Source organism: Equus caballus, chromosome 10 (assembly GCF_041296265.1).
Source record: "Equus caballus isolate H_3958 breed thoroughbred chromosome 10, TB-T2T, whole genome shotgun sequence".
Lineage (NCBI taxonomy): Eukaryota > Metazoa > Chordata > Mammalia > Perissodactyla > Equidae > Equus > Equus caballus.
The window spans coordinates 86,772,094-86,796,053 of NC_091693.1; the positions used below are offsets into that span (position 1 = coordinate 86,772,094).

At 39.8% G+C, this 23,960-nt stretch overlaps 1 protein-coding gene across 42 annotated transcripts in view; it reads left to right on the plus strand.

The window, feature by feature from the left end:
* Positions 1-23,960, plus strand: part of EYA4 (EYA transcriptional coactivator and phosphatase 4) — a 296,334-nt gene that overhangs the window by 44,957 nt on the left and 227,417 nt on the right. For all 42 annotated transcript variants that reach the window (XR_002811047.2, XR_002811046.2, XM_070223904.1 and 39 more), the window contains exon 2: positions 23,665-23,766. Coding sequence is in view for 40 of the 42 variants with exons in the window: in XM_070223904.1 (XP_070080005.1) it covers positions 23,734-23,766 (33 nt within the window). In the remaining 2 variants the exon portion in view is untranslated. The remainder of the gene's footprint in view (positions 1-23,664; positions 23,767-23,960) is intronic.

Sequence of the window (23,960 nt, forward strand, 5' to 3'; positions counted from 1 at the left end):
AAATACTTTCAATTTACACAGATATCAGACTTTGCACTTTTAAGGTTTTTTCCTTCTAGGTGAACACTTTCGTTTTGCTGTTAATCTGTTCTATAACTTTAGTGTATTTTTCCATTGAAGCAGTGGTTTTCACCTTTTATTTATGTATTTCATCACAGACCCCTTTATTCACATGAAAGCTGACACTGTGCCCACTAGAAAAATGCCCTCTGCTCTGAGTGAAGCAGGACGCAGGTGGCCTGTGAGTCATCCCCAACACTGCCCTCCTGCCTTTGGCACCTCCCAAAGTCTCTGTAAGGATCTTGAGTGAAAATGGCTGCAAAAATGCAAGGAGTCCATTCAGAGTACTTGCTGTAGTATGTCAGTGTGTCATCCGCTCAAAAACAAAACAGCGAAAACAACTCTCAAATATGCAAAATATCTCCCTGTGTCATACATGAGCAAAAGGTGTGTCTGCTCACGCTAGGGTAACTTGACTGTTCTTGTTAACCAGTCTGCAACTTTATTTCCGTTTAGTACTGAGACAATAAAAAGTCGTCAGAATGTTTCCCTCCTAGAGGTACAGGACTGAGTGGGGCACACAGAGTTTGTACATGCAAAGGTTTGCTCTATTAGAGCATCTTTTGTCTTTTAAAGGCTATATGAAGACACATGAGCACTGGCATAAAGTGACGTGACCTTAGATCCTCACTGAAGTTATTGCTACTGTTTCTGTTATTCTTTCCTCCTTTCTTTTTTAAAATGAAAGGGACATTTCTTGTGAAAGACTACAATTAAATCATAAATATTTGCATTCATATGCTATTAAGTTTAATTCTGCTCACAGAAGCCATAGCATTAAATTTGAAATTCTATCCTTAATCAAGTAGGTGTACCGCATACCGGGAGGGCTCATTCTCCACAAGGTCATGTGCACGATTCACAGACCTCTGCGTGTACCCAGTGGAGCGATCTGTTCATTACATTTTACCTCTGACTCTCAACTCCCTAATGTTAAGGGTTTTGAAAAGACCTGAATGGTCTGACTAAGAGATTGAATATTTCTAACTTAATGTGTCCAGTATGTTGAAAGTGATGATGACTTGAGGAGTCAACAGGTCTCTGAATTAGCTAATTCTTTTCACTTAAAATTTCATATTTTAATGCAACTGTGTGTTCATGTATGATTATGACTCAAGTAATTCTAGCCAAATTTAATCACAAGGTGGGTGAGTCACGTTCAGGGTTGCTTTTACAGGTTTTCCGTAATCTCAGACTGTGCTTCTAGTAGGTAATTTAAGAATGCAAACTTCAGTGAGCCTGTCAGAACAACAATACTACCACAATTTTTTATGTGAACTTTTAGATGTGAAGGTGATGCTACCATTCTATTTTTCTCAGTTGACCCACAGAGAATTCTACTTTAGGTCTGTTTTGTCTCCTTAATTGTTGACTTTGGTTCTTAAAGTCTCCATTTATGAAAATACTGAGCAAAGTTCTAGGTACATGTAAATGCTTTCTAAATACTTTTTCATTATCAGTGTTGTTGACATGCAAAAATTTTAGAGTGAGGTGAGTAGGTTTTTTTTACTCTGTGTAATTTTGAAGACTTTGGGATTTTAAGTCTGTTATAATAAGTTTTGCTTTTTTGGCATATCCCATTCATAAGGAACGGTTAGCATAGTAAGTCATTTAACCATGGTAACTAAGGTCACAAGTTTAATCTTCAGGCTGTCATGTTGGCTTTAGGTGGACACTTGTGCTGTACATACTTGGTTATATTGTCTTTGTCATAAAAAATGTGGTTGTGATATCTTGACCACCTCTCCTGGGGAACCATTCTGGACTGTGCTGGATCTGTCTCCACGACTCCCCTCCCCATCCCTAGGATGTTCAGCCACATTTGTACAGTTTTTATCAGGTCCTTCTTGACTTAAAATTATTTTTAAAAATCCCTTTTGCCTATAGGATAAATTCCAGAATTCTTACCAAGGGCCTACAAGGCCCTTTGTGCTGAGAACCATTCTCCTCTTCCCCACCCACTCTCAGAAATCTTCTCCAGCTGGATGGAAAGCCAGAGGTTTGAAAGACACCCTGGTCATTTCCACTTCCTTGCTTTGTGCATAAGATTCTTTCTATCTGGGAGACATCTCTTCTCTGCCCCTGACCCTTCTTTTTCTGCTTCTTTTTCAAGACTAAAGATGCAAAATGTTACCTGCTCTAGTAAGTTCCTCTGACATCCAGAGGCTGAGTTGGATGCTTCTCTTCCCTTTACTCCCAGAGCACACAGTTTTACCTTTAGCCTCCCACTGGCCACGTTGAAGTGAGATGGGTTACTTGAGCTTCAGTCCTGCTCTAGACAGAGTTGACTGAAGCTATTACCAGTATTTGTCATCTCTAGATCTCCAGTAAGTAGAGATCAGTAAATTCCCTTTGAGCGAATGAGGAAAGGTAATTGGGATGAAAGCAGTAGTGGTGGCACTGGACATCCTCTGCCAAAGGATTGGGAGCAGTGGGAATAGTTGTGACCATTACAAGGCAGGACAGCCTTAAGGACACCCTCAGGGGTTTTGGGTCTTAATCCAGCAGAATTGCAGCTCTAAATCCAGGCCCAGTCTATGTGTGTGTGCCGTGACGTAGAAATGTATTTCCCACATGACCAGTGGGAAGGCAGTGATCTTATGGATAAGCCAAGGATCCTGAAAATCTCTGGAAATGTGGGTATTTCATAGCACTTGAAATGTGAGAGACCCAATTCTTCTTATAGCTTAGTGGTTAAGTACAAAGAATGTGGAGCTAGGTTGCTTGGGTTCGAATCCCAGCTCTGACACGAAAGACAATGAAATGATGAGCATGTTACTTAAAATGGTTTTGCTTCAGTTTTCTCATGTGCGAGAGAACATACTTCATAAGGTTCTTGTGAGAATTCAAAGAGTAAACGTAAAGCATTTAGCCTAATGTCCAACATGAGTACTGTGAGTAGGAACTATTATGATTATAATGGTGTGTACCCTTCATTGGACCACCCAAAAAGTTCCAGAGATTTTTAGAACTGAAAGTCCTTTTGGGGGCCATGAATAGGGGAACAGAAATTGAGTCCCCAGTGGTCCAAGTACAGATTTGGTACTGTGGGGTGATCTTGGCAAATCTGAGGCTGTGCTTGGAACCCTGAGAGAAGATGTTAGAGGTGCTCAAAAGTTAGTTTTAGCCATTTACCTTGCACAGTATTTCTTTTAACAAATGCTTCCACAAACAGTAATCTAGAATTTATTAGGCTTTGATCCATGTGGTTTCTCAATTACTGGAAGCAATTATAAGCACGTTCTATAATGGTACTCTAGTTTATAGTCAATATTTAAGTTTCCTCAGTTACTTTTTTTCAGCCTGACGTTACCAAATATAAGAATTTGTACAATTTTCAATTGACAGTGGGCTTGATGAACTGAAGGTAGACTTTTAAAAAGGTAACTTTAAATATTGCTGTGATTCTTATCTTTCCAGCGACACTAGGAGGTTATAAGCACCTCTGTTTCTAGCATTCATCACTCGGTCCTTGGATTCAGATGTGATGACAGTATGGCAGCGTGGGGCTGAGGGAGGAAGGGGAGTTAAAATGCTAATTGTCAAAGTCCCAGTTTTGCTGCTCACCTGGAATTGCTGCCAGGTGCAGCTGTATGAAAAACGTGGTACTAATATTGATGTTTTGTCTGAATCTCTCAATATATTTAGACCAGGCTTTCTCAAGCTCTGGTTGTTGACATTTGGGGCTGGATAATTCTCTGTTGGGGGTGTGTGGCTGTCCTGTGCATTAAGCGGTGTTTGTTTAGCAGCATCCCTAGTCTCTACCCACTAGATGCCAGTAGCACCCTTCCCCGAGTGATGGCAGTGTCTCCAGACTTTGCCAGATGTCCTCTGGAAGCAAAATTACCCCCAGTTGAGAACCCATAACCAGAGTAGGTCTTAAGATCGCTTGACGGAGTCAAAAGATTCTCAGGCATCTGCATGAGAGGACTGTTCTATTTTCAGTCAAGTGTGGAGAATCTTCCTGCCTTCCTCCTGAGTTAAACACAAAGTCACACAGCTCTCATTGGTCTGTGCTGATAAACTTTACATAGACGAGATTTACAGAAAAGCTTTACCCAGGTTGACTATCTTCAGCATATTTTCCTTTTCTAGAAATAACATGAGTAGGGGATCAGAAGGCCTGAGAAAGTATGTAGGGCGTAGATGCTTATTTGAATCACTTATATGTCTACACTTTCTATTGTTTTTTTTCCAATTCTTTTTTTTGTTTTTTTGGAGGAAGATTAGCCCTGAGCTAACTACTGCCAGTCCTCCTCTTTTTGCTGAGGAAGCCTGGCCCTGAGCTAATGTCGTGCCCATCTTCCTCTACTTTATATGTGGGATGCCTACCACAGCATGGTGTGCCAAGCAGTGCCATGTCTGCACCCGGGATCCGAACCGGCGAACCCTGGGCCGCCGAGAAGCGGAACATGCCAACTTAACCACTGTGCCACCAGGCCGGCCCTTCACCTTCTATTGTTTTTACTGTTACTTCTTAGTACACACTTTTGATTCATTTTTAATAATGACAATTTTTTGTCCTTTTCCATAGATAAAATTAAATAATAAGAAACTTGTACTTTATTTAGTCTATAGTGTCAGAAAGCGAAAGCAACCTATAATCACAACTGCCTGGCATTAAAATAGTTAATCGGTTAAATCATTTATTCCTTTGTAATGAGAAATTTTCAAAGTATGTCTCAGCTTTCAGTTTGTACTGATTTCAGGATCTTGAGTTTAATAACGTTGGTCCAGACTGCAGAAAGGAAAAATGAAAGCATTGAATGTAAAAGCTCGTTTAGTGGATCACTAAGTCCAAATGCATGTTCTAATTCTGTAAGTTTGATCTGGACATCATCAGCCTTTTATCTCTGAATTGATATGCAGTGGGCTGTAAGTAATGTGACTCTAGTGTAAGTACTGTCTCTGACCTCTGCTTAGTTTACGTATATATGAAAGATGTTTCAGAAATTACTGAAAAAAAACAAAATGGGAACATATAGTGTTAACATAAAGAGAGAGAGGATAACTTTGTCTCCATGAGTTTTGGGTTGAATGTGAACATTATTTTAAAGTATAAAACAATTAATGTTATAAATATATGATTACACTAATATTCCTATGAAGTCTAAGTGATAATTTTTTTTATCTCACTAGTAATTGCAAAAATACTTGAAATTCCAAACATATGTACTGTCTACTTTAGTGGTTCTACTTTCATTGTATTAGGCAGGTAATCATGTTACCCAGAAGCCATCAGACTGAGGGATTTCACATCCTTTACCAGCTGATGCTCAAGCAGGCAGGGCGGAGGTACTGTCTGCCCGTCTCTTACCTCTCCTTTGATTTATGTTTTAATTTTTGAAATGTACTCTTTAGGGGGAAAGTGGCTGCAAATATAGCATGCTGTCTGTGTCCGCAATATCTTTCTGTTTTCTAAGAAGAGGACCTCGCACAGCTACTTGTCAGTGGAGAGATGAAGTGGGTGCTGGGCAACCCAGTGACAGATGGGGAGCATTCCCGGGGAACTGGGGGGCTGTGAGTCAGGGGCTTAAATGGTGAGTTTTCAGACAGTGGAGCAGAGTTCTGCTGCATGCATTGACAGGAAGTTCAAAGAAGGCATAGCAAACCTCAAGTCCATCCAGGCACTTTATGCCTGACGTTGAACAGGAAGCCTGGTAGCCCTTTAGTCATTGGAGAACAGCCAGCAAACCAGAGGTTTCTGTTTTTCCAAGTGAACACTTCTTGGGTTCATAAATCAGAGAACTCCCAAGAGAATTCAAGTCGCATATCTACTTTCTCAGGTTGATTCTTTGTACGGTGGCTCCTAACGTAAGACTAACCTATTTTTATGAATGTTCCATGGCGTAAAATACAGCTAGGCATTTCCCCTCCTCTCCCTGGGACATTCTCACCACCCTCGTCCTCCACCCTTCAACTCCCTTAACCTACTTGCCTCTTACTCTTTGCTGCCTACCTGGACAAAAAAATCTACTCATCTTTCAAGGCTTAGCTCAAATGTCACCTCCTCTGGGAAGCCTTCCCCAAGGCTCGGGCAGAATTCATTCTTTCCTCTCTGTAATACCATAGCACCTTATTTGGGCTATTAATATAACAGCACATTGTGCTGGGCTAATTATATGTGCGGCTGTCTTCTAGAGAGATTCTGAACTCACTGCGGGGAGAGATGCTATCTTTCTGTCTCTGTAGCCCCAGGGCTAGGGCGCACTGATGGAAATTCACTAACTGCCCTGGTCCATGTGTGTCGTCAAGGACACACGTCCAAAGCCACACAATTACAAAGAATGAGTCCTGTTTACGTTTTAGAAACGGATTATCCTTTGCTTGTGGTCACGGAAGTCAGTTTATTGGTTATTTTCTATTGTAACTTATTTAAAGCTTCATTTATACCAAAGTGTTTCTATTTTCTAGCAGAAGAAGAGATGTGTCCAGCATGAACTGGTATTTTGAATAAACTGGAATTAAGAAGACAGATTCTAGTTGAGGTTTCTGGTCTTCCTGTTCCCACTTTTCTTCAGAGACAAACGTGGGCCTCTTAGATTGCTTTCTGCTGAGATAAATTTCATGTTATTTTGAAGAATTTTTAACCCTCAGAATTATGGATTTCATCTGAGAGGAAGCATGTTTTGTATTTGTTTATGTCAATGTTTCAAAATGTGGAGACCAAAAATCCCAGAGGTATCTGTTAAAAGTTTATGTGGCCTTTTGGTGAGAGAAATTGGGTCTTTTTTTCAGGCACAATTGAGGAAGGAAAATTTTTTGTTTAGTTTCTAGTGGTTTGTTTTTAGGCATTTTCCACAAAAAGATGAGCAAGACCCTTCAAAACCACCAACTTGCTTATTTAAGGGGAAAAAAAAAAGCCCTCCTAGGTCCAAAAATAACATTAAATTAAAATGATTGTTTCCAATACTTTCAAAAATTGTGGTTTTATTTCCTTGTATGAGTCACTTCTGCATCCAACACGTGATTGGCCTGCATCGTGATGGAGCGTATCTGCTCCATATTTTAGTGGGTCCCGTTGTTTATCAGAGAATCAGATCAGGAGAGGAATTTAGCCTACTCTCCATTCTAGGGATGGATCCTGGATTGGAGACGTTAAGTGACTTACTCAAAAGGAAGCTAAAAAGAGAACCTCGTGCTGGAGACACCCTGGTGCTCTCAGCTCTGCATCTTGCTGCTTTTACTTTTCTTTGTTCGTGTCTGACAAGGGTGTGCGGATCCTGGAATAAGACCACCTTTGTGTGTGGATCCAGCAGGGCCTGCCGCCATGCACAGCCGTGTAACCTTGGGGAAATTGCTTACTGAGCTGCTGTAAACCACAGTTCTAGCATGTATAAATGGGGAAAAATAATAGTAGCTACCTCCTGGAGTGGTTGTAAGGAATAACTGAGTTCATACAGGAAAGACACTGAAGATGCTCCGTATATATTTTGAATTGATTTCTTTGAATAAACTGCTGAGTGTGTTTAATAGTATTCAAAAAAGAGATGTTCCTGCTGCAGAAGCAGTGATTTTTTTCCCTAAATCAATTATTTTTTAAATAAAAGTAATCCAGACGTTGTGTAACATACGAAAACAGGGGTGATGGGGTTACCTTCCAGAAGAGTGACTGGAACAGGAAGGAGAGAGCCTTCTGGAAGGCTGCCAGTGCCCCTTATCTTGATCTGATTGCTGGTGACATAAGGGTGTTTGTTTAATAAAAATTCATCAGCTGTCGATTTTTTATTGGCACATATTACTGTGTGTATGTTATGCTTTATTAAAAAGTCAAAATATCAGATATATTTAAAGTAAAAAGTGGATGTCCCCACGTTATTCACCCCCTCCATATTCTACAAATCAGGGTAAGTTGTCATAGGTAGGGGCGCTTCCTTCCATCTTTTCCGCTTACATGTGTAAATGTAAGAACTACCTGAGCAGGTCATTTATTTTTATTATATGTTTTTAATCCAGAATGGATCATCAGTTGTCTTAATACTTGGGTTTGACCCGCTGTGGCTTGCGTACTTCCCCACATGGTACCTACAGCTTTGGGTACTTCTACTGAGCAGTCCTGGTATTAGTGGGTAAGATTTAGGCTCTCACCACCTCGGCTCAGGTTCGTGTCCCCGCCAGGAAACCACACCACTGTCTGTCGGTTGTTACACTGTGGCGTCTGCATGTTGCTGTGATGCTGAAAGCTCTGCCACCGAGATTTCAAATACCAGCAGGGTCACCCATGGTGGACAGGCTTCAGCCGAGCTTCCAGACTAAGACAGACTAGGAAGAAGGGTCTGGCCACTTCTCAGAAAATTAGCCTTGAAAACTCTGACCATGGCAGCCGAGCCTCGTCTGAGCGCAGGGGTCTGCTCTGGCACAGGGCTGCAAGGAGTCGGAATGGACACGATGGCACCAGCAACAACAAACTTCTATTGACTGTAGGCATGTATTTTGTAATTTATCTGTTCTCTTGGTACATATTTAGGTTGCTTCGAGATTTTTGCTATTACAGAGTGTTGTGATGATGATTTTTGTCTATCTTTTTGTACATCTGCCAAAAAATCCTGTAGATAAACCTCTAGATGTAGGATTAATAGATGAAAGAGTTATGTGTGTACTTCATAGATGGTGCCAAAATCCTTTTCTGAAAGGTTATTACACCTTGCATCTCTATAATGATGCTTGTATCTTTCTCATAAAAGCCAAAGGCAAAATTTTCTGCTTAATTGAACATGAAATTTTTTATGCTCTGGTTAATAAGGTTTATAGTAGTAAGTTCCTTGAGACTCATGCATCAATTGGAATAGTTCGCTGACAAGAGCAAATAATTGTTGACCACATACATAAAATCTGTTACATATAGTCAATCTCTCATTTAAGAATTGTTACTGCTCAGTTAAATGAACGATTATTATATATATTCATAGTTCTTTAACTGTTAGGAAGAAAAAAATCAGTACATACCATATTCATGGCATTTTTTCACTTAGCACTAAATAATATTTGTCAAAATTATTAGGACAAAGAGCTTTACCTCTGCTGTTGTTGATGGGGATTTATGAGGAATTATGTATTATTATTCTGTTAAGAACCAAGTGTGTGCCAGGCACAGTTGTAGGCACCTTAAACATACATATACTATAGCTTTTTAACATATAGATGAAAGGTGTGGACGTTGTCTTATTATCAATGAGATTCCTCCATTCTGAATGTATGTTGATAAATGTTACTTTATATCAAAATAGCAATTGTGTCTTATCGACGTACTAATTTGTAAATCTGTAAAGTGTTAGAATCTGTTTAATATGAAAAAGTTACATCAAAATACAGAAAATTGCTGCCCAAGTCTCGGCTAAGGTCATGTGATACATAAAGTTTAAAATGAAGTGTATTATTCAGTTGGCTTTATTGTTAGAGTCTTATATATAGAAAATTCTGTCTCCAGAATATTCAGTTCTTATAGCTTCTGGTTAATTAAGATTCTGGTTAACCTTTAATGGTTATCTGGTGCCATAAAAGAGTAATCCCAACTTAAAATGGCTAACTTATTCCTCCAGCATTGGATAAATATGGCTATCAATTTTGGTGGGGTTTTTTTTTCCTGCAGAATTTCCTGTTATTCTAAGAGATTCAATAGGACTTATGCACATAAAACTGAAAATTATATTACTGTGGGGAAACTGCTTTGTGCCTTTGAGAAGGAACTCTCCTGCTAACTTAAGTACTGTATGTGTGTAGAATAGCTAACATATTCCTCCCAAGAAATTTCATGTATGCAGTTAAAACACTCTTAAATTGATTAAGGATTTGTTATATATTTCCAGAAGCACTCAAGAGTACTTTTATGGTTATAAGAGTAGAGTGCATTAGAATGCCAGAAACCAGTGAATACGCTAGAGGCCCTCAAAATCGTGCCCAGCATTCCTGACTGTACCATATAAACATGCGGGGCCGCCTGGACAAACAGAACGGCTCCCCTCCCCCCGATGGAGGTAAGCCTATGACGATAACACTTCAGCTGACTTGAATATTAATTAACGTTTTCTGTTAAAAGTAATTTTTACTACTTAGCAAGTGGAACGGAGAAGTAATAAATATGACTGATATTTATTTCAGAAGTAAAGTATTGTTTTACTTCAGATTTGACCAGTTACCTTTATACTTTTTGGGGGAAGTATATTATTATACAGCTACCACAGTTTTTTTGCCTATTAATCAGGGAACCTAAAAAGCGTTTTGTTAACGATGAATCGAAACTCTCACTGCTCTGAGGGAATTAAGTTTCAAGCAATATGCTCCTTTTATAGGGTGAGAAACTGAAGGATGGAGAAATTACAAGGTTTTCCCAAAGCCGTATGTTGAGTCCTGGCAGACATGAAAATCTAGGATTCTGTTTGTCTGCTCTAATCTAAAACTTCGTGAAATTAAAGTTGTGTATCTCCTGACGTGTGCCCTAGGAGCGTTTCCTTATTTATTTACTCATTCATTTATTCATACATTATAAAGGAATCAGTGTTTTTGTAAGATACAGTTGATGTAGGGACTTTGAATAATATTTTGAATTTATATATCTTAGATATTTTCTCTAAAGAAACTCATTGTAGTTTTTTCATGGCCATGGAAAAGTAAAGGCATTAAAAAACAAGTTGGCTTATCCAGGTGTGCGCCAGAGCAGAGTTTGAAGATTCTTCAGGAGCGAATGTTGTTTGTTGAAGTGCTGGAACAAGAAGTAGGCTGAAGTCCTAGATAGGCCTGGAGCCTCGATGGTGACTGGGAGAAACTGCTGTCCTCCGGAGTTTGGAAAGGATGGCGTGCACATCGCTACAGCCGGGTCTCCTTATATTGGGTTTAATCAAGAGGGCGCAAATTATTCTGCTTCTCTGTTGTCTCACTGAGTTTGGAGTCTCACATTTGTAATTCATATTTCCTGTGATCTTTTTCTTACTAATTTCACCAGTATTAAACTTTCTTCACCGTCCTCCTTTTTTCCTCCAAGCTTTAAGAGTCATATGTGAAGCAAATGGTATTTCTCTTGGTGAGAACGCACTTCTCCTTGATTGAACAGCTGGTGCCACAAGTAACTTCAGATGAGGAAAGTGTCTAGCACCTTGCCCGAGCTCACCACCCTGTAACAGAGCAACCAAAGAACGTAGGGATACCGTCTACTCTCAACCTCTTCTGCAGAGTTCAGGGAACAATTTTTTGATGGTTTGTTTGTTTTCTTGTTCTTTTCTTGCAGCGCTGAGACTTAGGACTCCGACTTGGCTCTGGCGTTATGGCTCCCCAGCTCTTCCCTTGGAAGAGTTCTTTCCCAGGGGGCCCCTCAGGCCCCAGAGCCTTGGAGCAGGGCAGCCAAACCCATAGATGCTACAGGCAAGGCAGGCACAGCCAAGTCCTGGGCGAACAGAACCTTCCTGTAGCTTGAACATTTGTTTCTTTTTCTTCTTTAGTTTTCCTAAAGAATAATTCAGCGTTAAATAAACGAGCAAACAAACAGAACCTTAGGGTCTTTCCCAAAGGAGCATTCTTACTGCTTTGAAATTCATTGTCAGTAATTTCCATTTCAGCTAATTGGTTTCTTATACATTTCTGTCTGGGTGTAAATGTCGTATTTGGTATACGTTAATGCTGATCTGTATTAATTTAATGTCAGCTTATAATTGAATGATTTAATAATAATGATGCCCCATGACCTAGTTCATATCTGCCTTCCATTTAATGCATTTTCTAGGCAATTATGCTTTTTTGGCTGACTGAATTCCCCCATAATCCCTGTTGGGAAACAAAGACTTTTTTATTAAAGATGTAGTCTTATTAAATAGGGGTACTTAACTTGAGGGAAAAAGGAGTTAGGGGTGACGCGAATGATAGCACTCTCTTAATACCTAACAGCCTGCTACATTTGAAAGCAGGATCCCCTTTATGCTTTGTGGTGGGCAGACCAGAGTGGAAGTTCTGAAAGGTAGATTTTCAAACTAGTATGTGAGAAGAATTGAAAGAAGCAAAGAGGAGTCAGAGGTGCTTCTCTTTACTGGAGCTAGGAAGCTTCGAGTATTACATCTACAGACTCATATTCTCAGTCTGTAAATAAATCCCACTTATTCCCATGCTCCTCATGATCTCAGGACCAAGAAATAAGATTTTGGATTCTATTTGTAATCTTTCTCTCTCTCTCTCTCTCTCTCCTTCTAAGTTTGCCCTAAGGTCGGAACATACAGCAGGGAAGCACAACCTGGAATTGAACCACAACACCAAGTTCATTTGAGACATTATTTTTTGAGTTGTTACAACTTCAGTCCTTAGAAAGTTCTTTGGATTTTTAGAAGCTATAATGGCAGTTTTTTAAATAAATGTGACTCCTACTTTGAATGCAGTTGTAAAGTCAGTGGGATGCTTTTATACTCTGATGCTACAGGGAAATTTATTGAGAGGAAAGAAGGTATTCAAACTTTCCAAGATGCTTCAGTTAAAAATCTGGACAAAGAAAATTCCCCAAAGGTGCCCCAAGTTTTAGGAGAGCAAATAGCATCGTGCAGTCACGTGTTACTTAACAACAGGGACATGTTCTGAGAAATGCGTTGTTGGGTGATTTCGTCACTGTGAGAACATCACAGTGTCCTTACACAAGCCTAGATGGCACAGCCTACTACACACCCAGGCTCTATGGTACCAATCTTATGGGACCACCATCCTATATGCAGTCTGGCACTGACGAAAACATCGTTATGTGGAACATGATTGTAGTTAATAAATCCTTAATACTCAGTATAGATACAATTCAAGCAAGTAGCTTGACTTTAGGTAAGTCAGATTTACTGCTATATTTTCTCTCTCTCATGTTTACTTTGTTATATATTGGACCTGCCCCCCCCCAAAATAAAAATTATGACTTTCAAGTGTCATACCTTGATTCCTGAGAAATTGGTACTATGGAAAATTGAGAAGAAAAGATGTATTTGTATTGTTATTGTTATCGTGAATTTCATTTATGAAGATGGATACTTGTTGAGTTTTATCTTCTACTTCACAATTTTTATTTATTTATTTTTTTGCTGAGGAAGATTTGCCCTCACCTAACATCCATTGCCAATCATCCTCCTCTATTTTTTTGTATGTGGGACACCGCCACAGCATGGCTGGTGAGTGGAGCAGGTCCATTCCCAGGATCTGAACCTGCAAACCCAGGCTGCCAAAGCAGAGCATGCAGAACTTTAACCATTTGGCCACAGGGCTGAGCCCCACACAGTATTTCTTTAGCAGAATCTAATTCGTTGTTAAATTAATTCATTCATTTCTTTTTGCAATTTCAGTGCATATATTTAAAAAATATATTTTTTATGGTTCTTTCCAAAATTGGTGTATTTAATTTTCATAATGTGTGGTTCCTTCAGTTTTGTTTCCATTCCTTCAGTCTCTTTAATTATTTTAAGCATACTTATTATATGGTAGTTTTCAGATTGTCGTATAATCTTGAATTTTTGGATTCCAATTCTCCTGTTCTTGCATCTGCTGTCTCTACAGTGTTTTGTTTCCTTGTGTAGCTTATCGTTTTTGATGACTTTCTCTCTCAGAATCTTCAGTGCCTTGTTGAACAGTTTTGCTTTAGCTTCCCCCGGAGTCTAGGGATTTCAAGCCCCTAGATGAGTCTTGGTTTTAATTTTCTGGCCTGGGATTTCCGTGCCACACATGCAGTAACAATTGAGAATTTACATTTGTGCAAGGCTGAGGTTTTGATTTATCTCAAGTAAGTATTTTCTTTTATTCTCTTTCCAGAGGCTCCCTCATATGACAAACTTCATTGCTGAGTCTGATGGTGGGCTGAGTTTTTCTAGCCCTCCTTCCAAAAAAGGGGCAAGCTTCTGAGACTCGCTCCATTATACATTGCCTCTGGGTGTTGTTTCCTGCCCATACGTGAAGGTAATGACCACAAAAACAGTAACACAGAAACACAAACATATCTTTTCCTCTGAATTGTTCCATATCACCATTTTCTCAAGAATCCAGGTGTGCCACCTGAAAGTCGTATTTACCTTATCAGTCATATTCATATATGTTCCACGTCCTGTTGATGTGTCTTCATGTTACCCTCCCGTCCTCTGCTTCCCCAGGCTCCTTTCAGCCACCAGGACAGTCCAGGATCTCTTGACATCTTACCTACTTTGTTGCAACAGTCTTCAAGTTGCCACTAAACTCCAGTTACCGTTCTCCTTGTTTTTCAGAAATCTGAAGTAGATATGTTGTTCCAATGATATCACAGATGCCATCCTTTATTTGCATTTTAAGGCTATCAAAATATAATCATAACCAGTTGTATTTACTTGCTAGTATTTAGCACTTTGCTTTAGCCGATTCAGAACTCCTTAGTGTCTCTTTAACACTGAGTGCTCATTGCTCGCTCATGTTTTCTTTTCCAGAAACATATTCCCTTCTCTCTCATGTCCCCTTCTATAACTTTGTCATCTGCAGCATCAGTCTGTTAACACTAAAGAAACCACACAACGTCGATGTCTTGTAGAATGGCAAACTAGGCCAGCTGCGAACGACTTAAGATAGTGTTTGTTTGTATAAACTGATGTGAGTTTAGAGGATTGGTAAAAGACTTCTGAGTTTGGCTTCTGTCTAAATATAGACAGTTAATGCAGCTCCTGGAAATCACTGATTTCTACAAGATTCTTAGTTGAGAAGAATTAAAAGTCACTGCATTTCCACAAGAAATTGCATAGATACTACTCCACTGTAAAAAGAGTTAAAATGTTTTAATTCAGTAAATGAAGAGCAAAATATAAAAGCAGAGACTTTCTTTCACTTTGTCGGTAGTAATCAAGTGGCTTATATTTTTGAAATATGTGATTTCATTTAAGCCTAACAAAATATATCACAAATATTATTGTCCATACTTTATGGATGGAGAGAATGCTATTTAGAGGGATTAACTATCCCAAGGCCATACAGTTATCCGGTGATAAAGGAAAGACTCACATTTAGACCTGTTTGATTCCAAAAGTCTTTACTCTGGAATTACTGAATTAGTGTTCCCTCCAGCAAAACTATCCTTTAGACCGCTAGGGTTTCCAGAGGTGAACACTGAACTTAGGTGATCTACTCTTAAATTCTTTCAGAGTGCAGCAGATTTTCCCCCAGTGGGGCATAAAGTCCTCAGATATGTGTTAAGTAATATATTTTCTCATCAAAAAAGGGTCCTAAGTATAGAAGAGGTTTATGGCTGAGAGAAAAAGCAGACTGTTTGTAAGAAAGGGCTCCAGCCATTCTCTTCTTGAAGGCTGTAGGAGAGCCAGCTGGACGGATCCACGCAGTGTGGACAAAGGCTCATCAGAGTAATGGGGAAGCACATGTTGGCGGGAGCCAGAGGGCTGCGCGTGAGAGGGGAAGCTGGTGTGCAGAGTCAGCCTGAGGATCTGTGGGCGCAACCGAAGTTGCTCAAGCTCCGAGTTCTTTTGGCTGTTTCTCTGGGACCATCCGCTTGTAACTGTGTCTGTGTTTTCCAGGATAACTAACCAACCATCAACAAGTAGCAGACGCAAACAAAATGAAAACCTGGCCGTCCTTGTCCAAAATCCAGTGATCATAATGATAATTCCAGGAAGATTACTGCCATCAAATGAACTCACCACTAATGAGCCAAGTGATTATCATGAAATTGAGCTTGTCACCATGTTCTAGCATGGGAAATTAGCCTCATTCTTATTAAACATTTTGTGTTAAATGGACCATTTTGCAAAGTCCACGCTCTATCTTAGTAAACAGTTCAAAAAGAGCCCAGCATCTAGTTTGTAGCGTGACTCCATGTATGGAGCTTGAAGTCAGGCAGCGTGCTCATGACTGCTTGCCCAGATATGTTTCTTGGACACCTTTGTTGTTTTCCTTTGGTACAAGTGGGAAGAGCATCACATGCGTGGTCGGAGAAGGCCCCTCTCCCCCTCTGAACAGTAGGCCGTAGAATTGGAGCTCACTATTCTTTGTGCTGTTGGCTTCCCTCGCTGGCATGCTGCCTGAGCAGTTGGAAGCAACCAGGGCCTAACCCAGCTTCACAGACCCATTAATGAAATTTGGAGGGCAGCGTGGGTAACGTGGTACATGGGACACGAAAGCAGTGCCCTTCTTGACGCCTGATCCCAGCTAGAATTTCTCAATCATGTCATGAGAATGTAAGTCATTAGACTTCCTATACAATTGCAGTTTTATATTAGGCAATATGTTTAGTAAAGCAGAGAATTTAATTGAAGACTGTGAGGCTAGCGCGTGAATCCCAGGAAGAATTGGACAACCAAGCAGCAGGAAGGGCATAGAAACCGTGGGGCTTCTGGAGTAACCAGGTCCAGGGTTTACGTTCTGCCAGGACTTTCTTGCTGTCCTCGCTTCTGCTCGTCTTTCTGGGTCAGCTCCCTTCTGTCTCTCCCTAGCTGACCAGCTTTTTCTGCCTGGCTGTGAAGAGCTCCCAAGGTTTATATCCTAGATGGTTTGCCACCAGAAGAGGCTCAGCCTGGTGGTTTCACAGGCCCACATCGTAAGCCATGGGAAGGGATTGCGCTGAGTCATTCAGTGGAAGGGATTTGGTGTAACTGGAAAAGACTGGGGAATCTAAGAGGTTGTAAGCTGAATGTGGATCAGCGTAAGATGTATCTTGTATGTGTATAATATACCCCCATACAAGCAAACCTCAATTTTGTACACGGTATGTTTCTGAAAATATACTTGCCGTTTGAAAATCCGGAAGTCAAATGATAGATAGATGAGCTGTCTGAATGAAAAGTCTATAATGCAAGGCCGCTTCCCTTGTCCAAGGAAATTCTGCATGTGTATGTAGATTCTTCGAAGCCTCCACTTGGGTTAAAAGAGGTTCTGGGCTGGACTATCCAGCACCTCCCTCCCTACCCGGGGTCTGAGCCGGAACACAGGTTTGGCCGCCTGTAATCTTTGCATCTTTCCCTCACTGTGTACTGGACCTTTGGAACACGGGCAGGGGAAGGCAGTCTCTTTCCCTCTCCATTTTTCTTTGCACTGTGGCAGGAGGCAGGCGTGGCCTCTGCTGTGTGCGCCCCCTCTCAGGTGACTCCTGGTGCCATGCCTAGCCCTTGGCGGCAGGGCACTGTGACAGTAATGAGAGGTGAGGGAATGGGGGGACAGTGGAACAGGGACTAGGGGAGAAGGAAGGTGGAGCGCTACCTCAGGACTCCTACTGGTGACAGACGGTGGCCCCAGGGAGCAAAAGCACCTGACTGCCAGTTCCTCTTTGTGCGATGTTTTGGCAGAGGGGTGCTCTGCTAGGCACTGCACAGCTTCAAGTAGGACGGATTAAGGAATTTCTGGTTTATCCTAAGGATAGGATCAAGCTCTGAATTGTTTTAAGAGGCTACAATCAGATCTTTATTTTAACCATTTTAAACCCTCAGGAGGCAGGTGACAAGGATGGCTTGAAGCTCTGTCGTGGCATTGAGGAGAGAAACGTCGAGAGAGTTGAGGGAGCTCTGTGACCTGCTGATAGGACTGGTAGTTTATTGAATGTGGAGAGGAGTGGGCTCGGAGCCAGTGACAGAGCCCCGGTGTCTGGCTTGAAAGACCGGTGGAAGGCTGTGCCACTGGTGTGCGTAATCCAGAGGTGCAGCTTCTGTCCTCATCCCCTGCCAGCCCTGGCCCCGAGAGCCCCTCGTGTTCATCATTTCAGCCGGAGTAGAGCATGCTCGGACAAGCTGGTTGTTCCTGAAGGTTTGATTAGAAAGACAGAGCACTAGGGCTGCATCCACACACTCGACAGACTCCTATAACTCCTTCAACATCTTCTCTTTCTTTAAGGCACGGGGTCCTTCACTGCCTCTGCCACCTGGACCAGGCCTCCTTCCATTTCTGAGAATTGTTTTAAAACTTGATAGATGAAACTTCTTATGTATTTAAATTAGAAGAATTGTTGATTTTTTTAATTCTAATTTTCTAAGACACGAGTTTATAGCTTACTTCTAGAGCAGAGCTAAAGAAAAGGATATGATCAATTTTCTATGTATAGAAACCCTCACTGGAGGAGAAATCACCTAACATGGAATGGGTGGGGTTGCTACTATTCCTGTTTTAAATTCACCTTTTCTGGGGGAATGGCCTTGAAATAGAGCTGGGAACTGGATTATTGCCTCATAAAACAGCATGAGGTTACTGTTATTCCTTAATTTTATATCTTTATTATGAGGTAATACTTCTCTTGCTTGATTTGAAGAGTGTTCTTGTCTTTTTCTCATATATTTGTGAAAACTAAATGTTAAAGGATTTAGCATAACAACCATTGCTAAATTATGATGTAAAATAATACTGTGTCTGCCTAGATAGTTTTACTTGGTTCAATAATATAAAATCACTGGGCTCATAATATTTTAGTACCTTAGTGTGTTTGGCAAAGAAAGCAATTCATGTTACCGTAAAAAAGTTAAACTAAGTAACAATTAATCTCAATTTTAAGGAAACATAAAGCAAAGTATTATGTTGTAACATGGAACATTGATGCAAATAACTCCCCAACTGGAATGTTGAATAGATTCTGAACTGGTGCTGAACCAGAAAAGGCTGGTTTTTGCTTAATTCTCTTATGCTCCAACATCTTTCCTGAAATCTTAATTTTTAATTTCACTTAAGTTATCACCAGTGCCCTGAGATGGTGGTGCTTCTAGAAAATGATGACTTCTTGCCTAATGATCAGTATCCTTAATTTCATTCTCACATATACTTTCTGGAAAAATTGCATGTAAACTTTGATCGCGTCTTAATAATCATTTCGCTGTGATGACTGTACATGTGTTGTGGGTTGAATTGTGTCCCCTAAAGGACCTGTTCAAGTTCTGACCCCTTCACCTGTGAATGTGACCTTGTTTGGAGATAAGGTCTTTGCAGGTGTAATCAAGTTAAGATGAGCTTTTACTGGATTAGGGTGGGTCCTGGTCCAATGACTGGTGTGCTTATAAGAACAGAGAACTTTGGGTGCAGAGATACACACAGAAGAAGGCCATGTGAAGGGAATACTTGTGATGATGGAGGCAGAGATTCAGTGATGGATTCAAGCCAAGGGAAGCTGGGACTGTCAGCAAACAGTGCAAACTAGGAAGAGACAAAGGATTCTTTTCTAGAGCCTCCTGAGGGAGCCTGGACCTGCCTGTGTCTTAATATGGGACTTCTTGCTGTCAGAACCGCGAGAGAATAAATTTCTGATGTTCTAAGCCGCCCAGTTTATGGTGCCTTTTTTACGGCAGCCCCAGGAAACTAAAACAGCATGCTGTATTATAAGTAAACAGTAGGTTAAATTGGTCTCAACGATCATATTATTATAAGTATATTTTATTGTTAGGTCAGGCGAGTAGGAAAAGACCAGTGGATTAAGTCTCAGTATTGAATTTTCTGAAAAGTTACCATACTCTGGTTTAGCAAATAATACGTCCCCCAAAGTTTCTACTCTTTCTGTCCTTATACAAAGTGAAAAGTAAGATGAAGTCAGTGATATACCTGAAAAATGTAGGACAAAACAGAATTTTTCTTAAAATAGCCACATATTTGAAACAGAATTTTCAAAAATTAAATTATCTGGCTGTTTCAATATTTCATTCACATCGTCAGATACATTATGCCTGATTTCATCCACCATTTATTGTGTTGTTCATTCAGTCGATATTTATTAAACACCTAACGCTTTCCGGGCACCAAGCTAGGTGCTGGAGAGAACACAAGTAAAGAGCAAAGGTGTCTACCCTTGAAGACACTACTCTGGCTTCGAAATGTGATCTATGTGGAAGAAGCCGCAGGGGCCACGTGGAGAAAGGGTCTGCTTAGAAAATTCGTCTTCGCTGCTGTAGTTTCAGCTGATCTTGTAAAACCATTTTAGCATCATTTGCTATTACTTATCTGTCCTCTTGTATTATAATGGAAAAAAATAAAATTATATTTATTGCACAGACAATAAAATCAGCAATAATAAAGTATGTGAAACCAAAAATATAACTCTTTATCAACTTATTTTTATTTTTCAGTGTTTCCTTTTAATCAATATCCAAATGCATGCTTACTTGTACCTGGGTTAGCATAGCTAAAATTTTGTTCTGATTTTTTTCACAATACAAAATCAATAATTTTTGTGTTTCTATGTCGTTTTTATTACATTATATTAAATTGTTCATTACATTATATTAAATTGATCACAGTTTGTTTAATCAATCCTCTACAAAGCTGAGGCTATTTCTAGTTTTGATTATAATGAATAGCACTGTACTGAATACCTTGTGACTTTTTTGGGAGGAAGTTTACTCCTTAGGAAAGTTAATATTGGGTAAAAGAGTTTAACATATTTATATCTTTTAAAATGCAGTGAGATTGCTTTCTAAAAGTATTAGAAAACTTGACATTATCACTAGCAATTGCATGAAGACACCATTTCACTGTATCCTTTCTGACAATGGGTATTATCAATATTTAAAGTGGTTTGATTATTGAATATATATATATATGGTAATCCAAAATGTATACTTGTTGCTTAAATGGACATATTTTGGCACCTGTGAGAGTGAACACTTTTCCATATATTTGTTTCTTGTTTGCATCTTCTTATATGATTTGTGTTTTCATATTCTTGCTTAATCACTTAACAGGCCCTTAAACTTTTCTTTGTTAATTTCTTCGTTCTCAATATCACATTTGTAATATTTACTGAAGATATTTTCCGTGATCTGTTGTGTCCTTTTACGTTTTGGCTGTTTTTCTCTGTTTAGAAAGGCAGTTTTTGTTTTGTTTTTATTTAGCTGAATCTGTGGTCCCTTCTGTTTGTAATCTGGTACAATGTTTCTACTGTTCATCGTCCCCATTTACCTGTTAGAGTGAAAAGGAACATCGGATTCTCCCCTTCAAGAGAGCACTTGGCTAATGTGTTATCCAGGTAGTGAGGAGAAAATGGCTGTAAAGATGATCGGCCACAGCTCCATCCTGGAGGATGGAGGAAGGGCTCGTGTGGCAGACAGGTCAGCATCAGTTGGACTAGTGGCAGTTACTTACGATGGTGTGCACCATATCCAAGGCAAACCCGAGCAAGCTGGAGTGGTCCTGGACACGAGGGGAGGGAGCAGTGCTCAGGACCAAGGATCAGGAGGTCTGCTAGGGTAGGAGAAGCAAGCAAAGCATCAGCAAGAATTAGGACCAGAGGGAGACCCAGATTTGATGCCAGGAGCCAGTCCAGCGTGTGAGGAGATGAGGGACGGTGGGAGAAGAAAGATGGAGGTGCGAGCTGAGAGACAGAGATGGGCTTTTTCCGGTCACCATTTCTCAGGCCCACACCCCAACCCCAGAAAGTGACATCTTTAAGGCTAGAACTCCCTGCCTGCGTATCTTCCTGAATTCAAATGTATGTACTGCCACACCTTTCAGTATGCTTAATATCTACTCTTCCGGGGCCCATTTCATGTGAGCTTTCAATTATGCTTTTCTTTAAAATGACACTTCTCTGGTGTTGGAGTATTTTTAATCAATAACTTACTGAGACTGTCACATTACACACATGTAAGTTACCGTTTTATGACTTTTAACTCTTAAGATTGAAAAAAACTGTGATCTGTGTCTCTGTTTGTATATGCATAAGACAATTTACAATTCACGTTTTAAATTTCCTTTTTAATTTTTAAAATGTGTTCTAATAAGGAAGGTAACAGTTTTATTGTAGACAATATTACAAAGCAGAAAAGAAAAGAAATTAAAACCTTGTCTACTTGGTTGTTGTAGAGAATATGTGAATAGATATATATAAAATTGAGCGAAACCCTGCATATGCTGAAGGTTCAATAAAGTGATTTGGGAGCATATTGTTTCTGCAGATTGGAATACTTATTTCCCACTTAAATTATATTTTCAGAAATTTTTGATGTCACTAGATATTCCTTAAAATGTGAGTTTAATAATTTATACCTGTATTTATGTCTATGATGAACACCTTTTACATAAATTTTTTTAACCCCTCATGTTCTTTTAATTTAATTTTTTTTTTTTTTTTGAGGAAGATTAGCCCTGAGCTAACATCTCCTGCCAATCCTCTTCTTTTTGCTGAGGAAAATTGGCCCTGAGCTAACATCCGTGCCCATCTTCCTCCGCTTTATATGTGGAACACCTAGCACAGCATGGCTTGCCAAGCGGTGCCGTGTCCGCACTTGGCATCTGAACCAGCGAAATCCGGGCCACCAAAGCGGAGGGTGCGAACTTAACCACTGTGCTGCTGGGCTGGCCCTTAGTTTTATTTTTTGAATTAGAATTTGAAGGGCTAGAAATGTATCATTGCTATTTTAAATTGCCTTTCATTTATTGGTGTTTAAACATTGTTTTGTGGTGATGGACCATTTTTCTGTAGGAATGTGTATGCCCCTTTCTGTTGGGTTGTAAGAGCACTTTATATGTGAAGGACATTAGTCCATGTGTTTGATATTTGTGCAGATATTTATTTTTTATATTTTTGTGTATCTTTTAATTTTGTTTATTGTGTGTGTGTGTGTGTGTGTGTGTGTATTCAAGGGGGGTGTCTGGCTTTTTTCTATTATATTCCATTATTTCTATTATGAAATCCTTGTCGATCTTGGAATTAAAAAAAGGTATGCTATTTTTCTTAGAGCTCTTTCTTTTTCTTTGGTGAGAAAGATTGTCCCTGAGCTAATATCCATTGCCAATCTTCCTTTTTTTGCTTGAGGAAGATTGTCTCTGAGCTAACATCTGTGCCAATCTTCCTCTCTTTTTGCTTGATGAAGATTGCCCCTGAGCTAACATCTGTGGCAGTCTTCCTCCATTTTGCATGTGGGATGCCACCACAGCATGGCTTGATGAGTGGTGTATGTCTGCACCAGGGATCCGAATTCGTGAACCATGGACTGCTGAAGGGGAGCACGCAAACTCAACCTCTATGCCACCAGACTGGCCCCTTCTTAAAGTTTTCTAAACTTCAGTTTGTCTCAGAAGTTTTTAATTATGCCGTGGAGTAAAGATTAACTTTCTTTGACTAGGTAACTGATTGTTTTCCCGTAGTTTATTGACCAGTTGTCCTTTCCATATATGTTGGTAATACCTTCTTTATCCTAATAGTCTTACTTTCATCCTCTTTTTAAAATTGGGCATGTATTTTATAACATTACACCCTTTAGAACTGAGTAATGATCTTCTGGTAATTTGGACAAATTTTCCTGCAATAGAAAGCTATCATATTAACATACACATTGTATTTTCTCAATTTTATGTTCTTTAGAAAGTGAATGGTTAATGCAAACTCTTAATGTTTAATCTGTGAATTGCTTAATTCAGAGCTCTCGCGGCAAAACAGTGTGCTAAGTGTTTGTTACAGACCGTGCCTCAAGGCTGTCCTCAGGCGCTTTAGTTTATGTGAAGGATTCCTGAGCAGCTGCTCACATATCCCAATTTTACCATGATGTGATTTTCCAGATCATTATTTCTATCAGCTACAGGGACAGTATCAATGAATTTTGTTCTTTAAAGATAACGCTTCTATAGATTACTGGTTAGCATGTGAACCGCAGTATGTTGCAGTAATTTCACAAATAAATTAAAAAGATAACTTTTTCACTTTACCCCTGTGTTTCCGTCTTTTTGTTTTAGATAGTCCGTTTTCAACTGGAGGAAGAAGCTGCTTCTACTTGGGAGTGGCAGGAGACGTGAGACAACCACATGGAAGACTCCCAGGATTTAAATGAACAATCAGTAAGTCCTAATCCAATCTCAGGTTTGCTGGAAAAAGTTGTGGTAAGGCTACTCAAACTCATACTGAAAGGAATATATTGTAAGAAGCAAGTTTTTTGTTAAACATATTTTTTAGTTGATTTTCAAATTCTCTTTCAAGACCATAATGCAGACCTTTGGAAATTTATGCTGCTCCTGCTTAACAATATCGAATT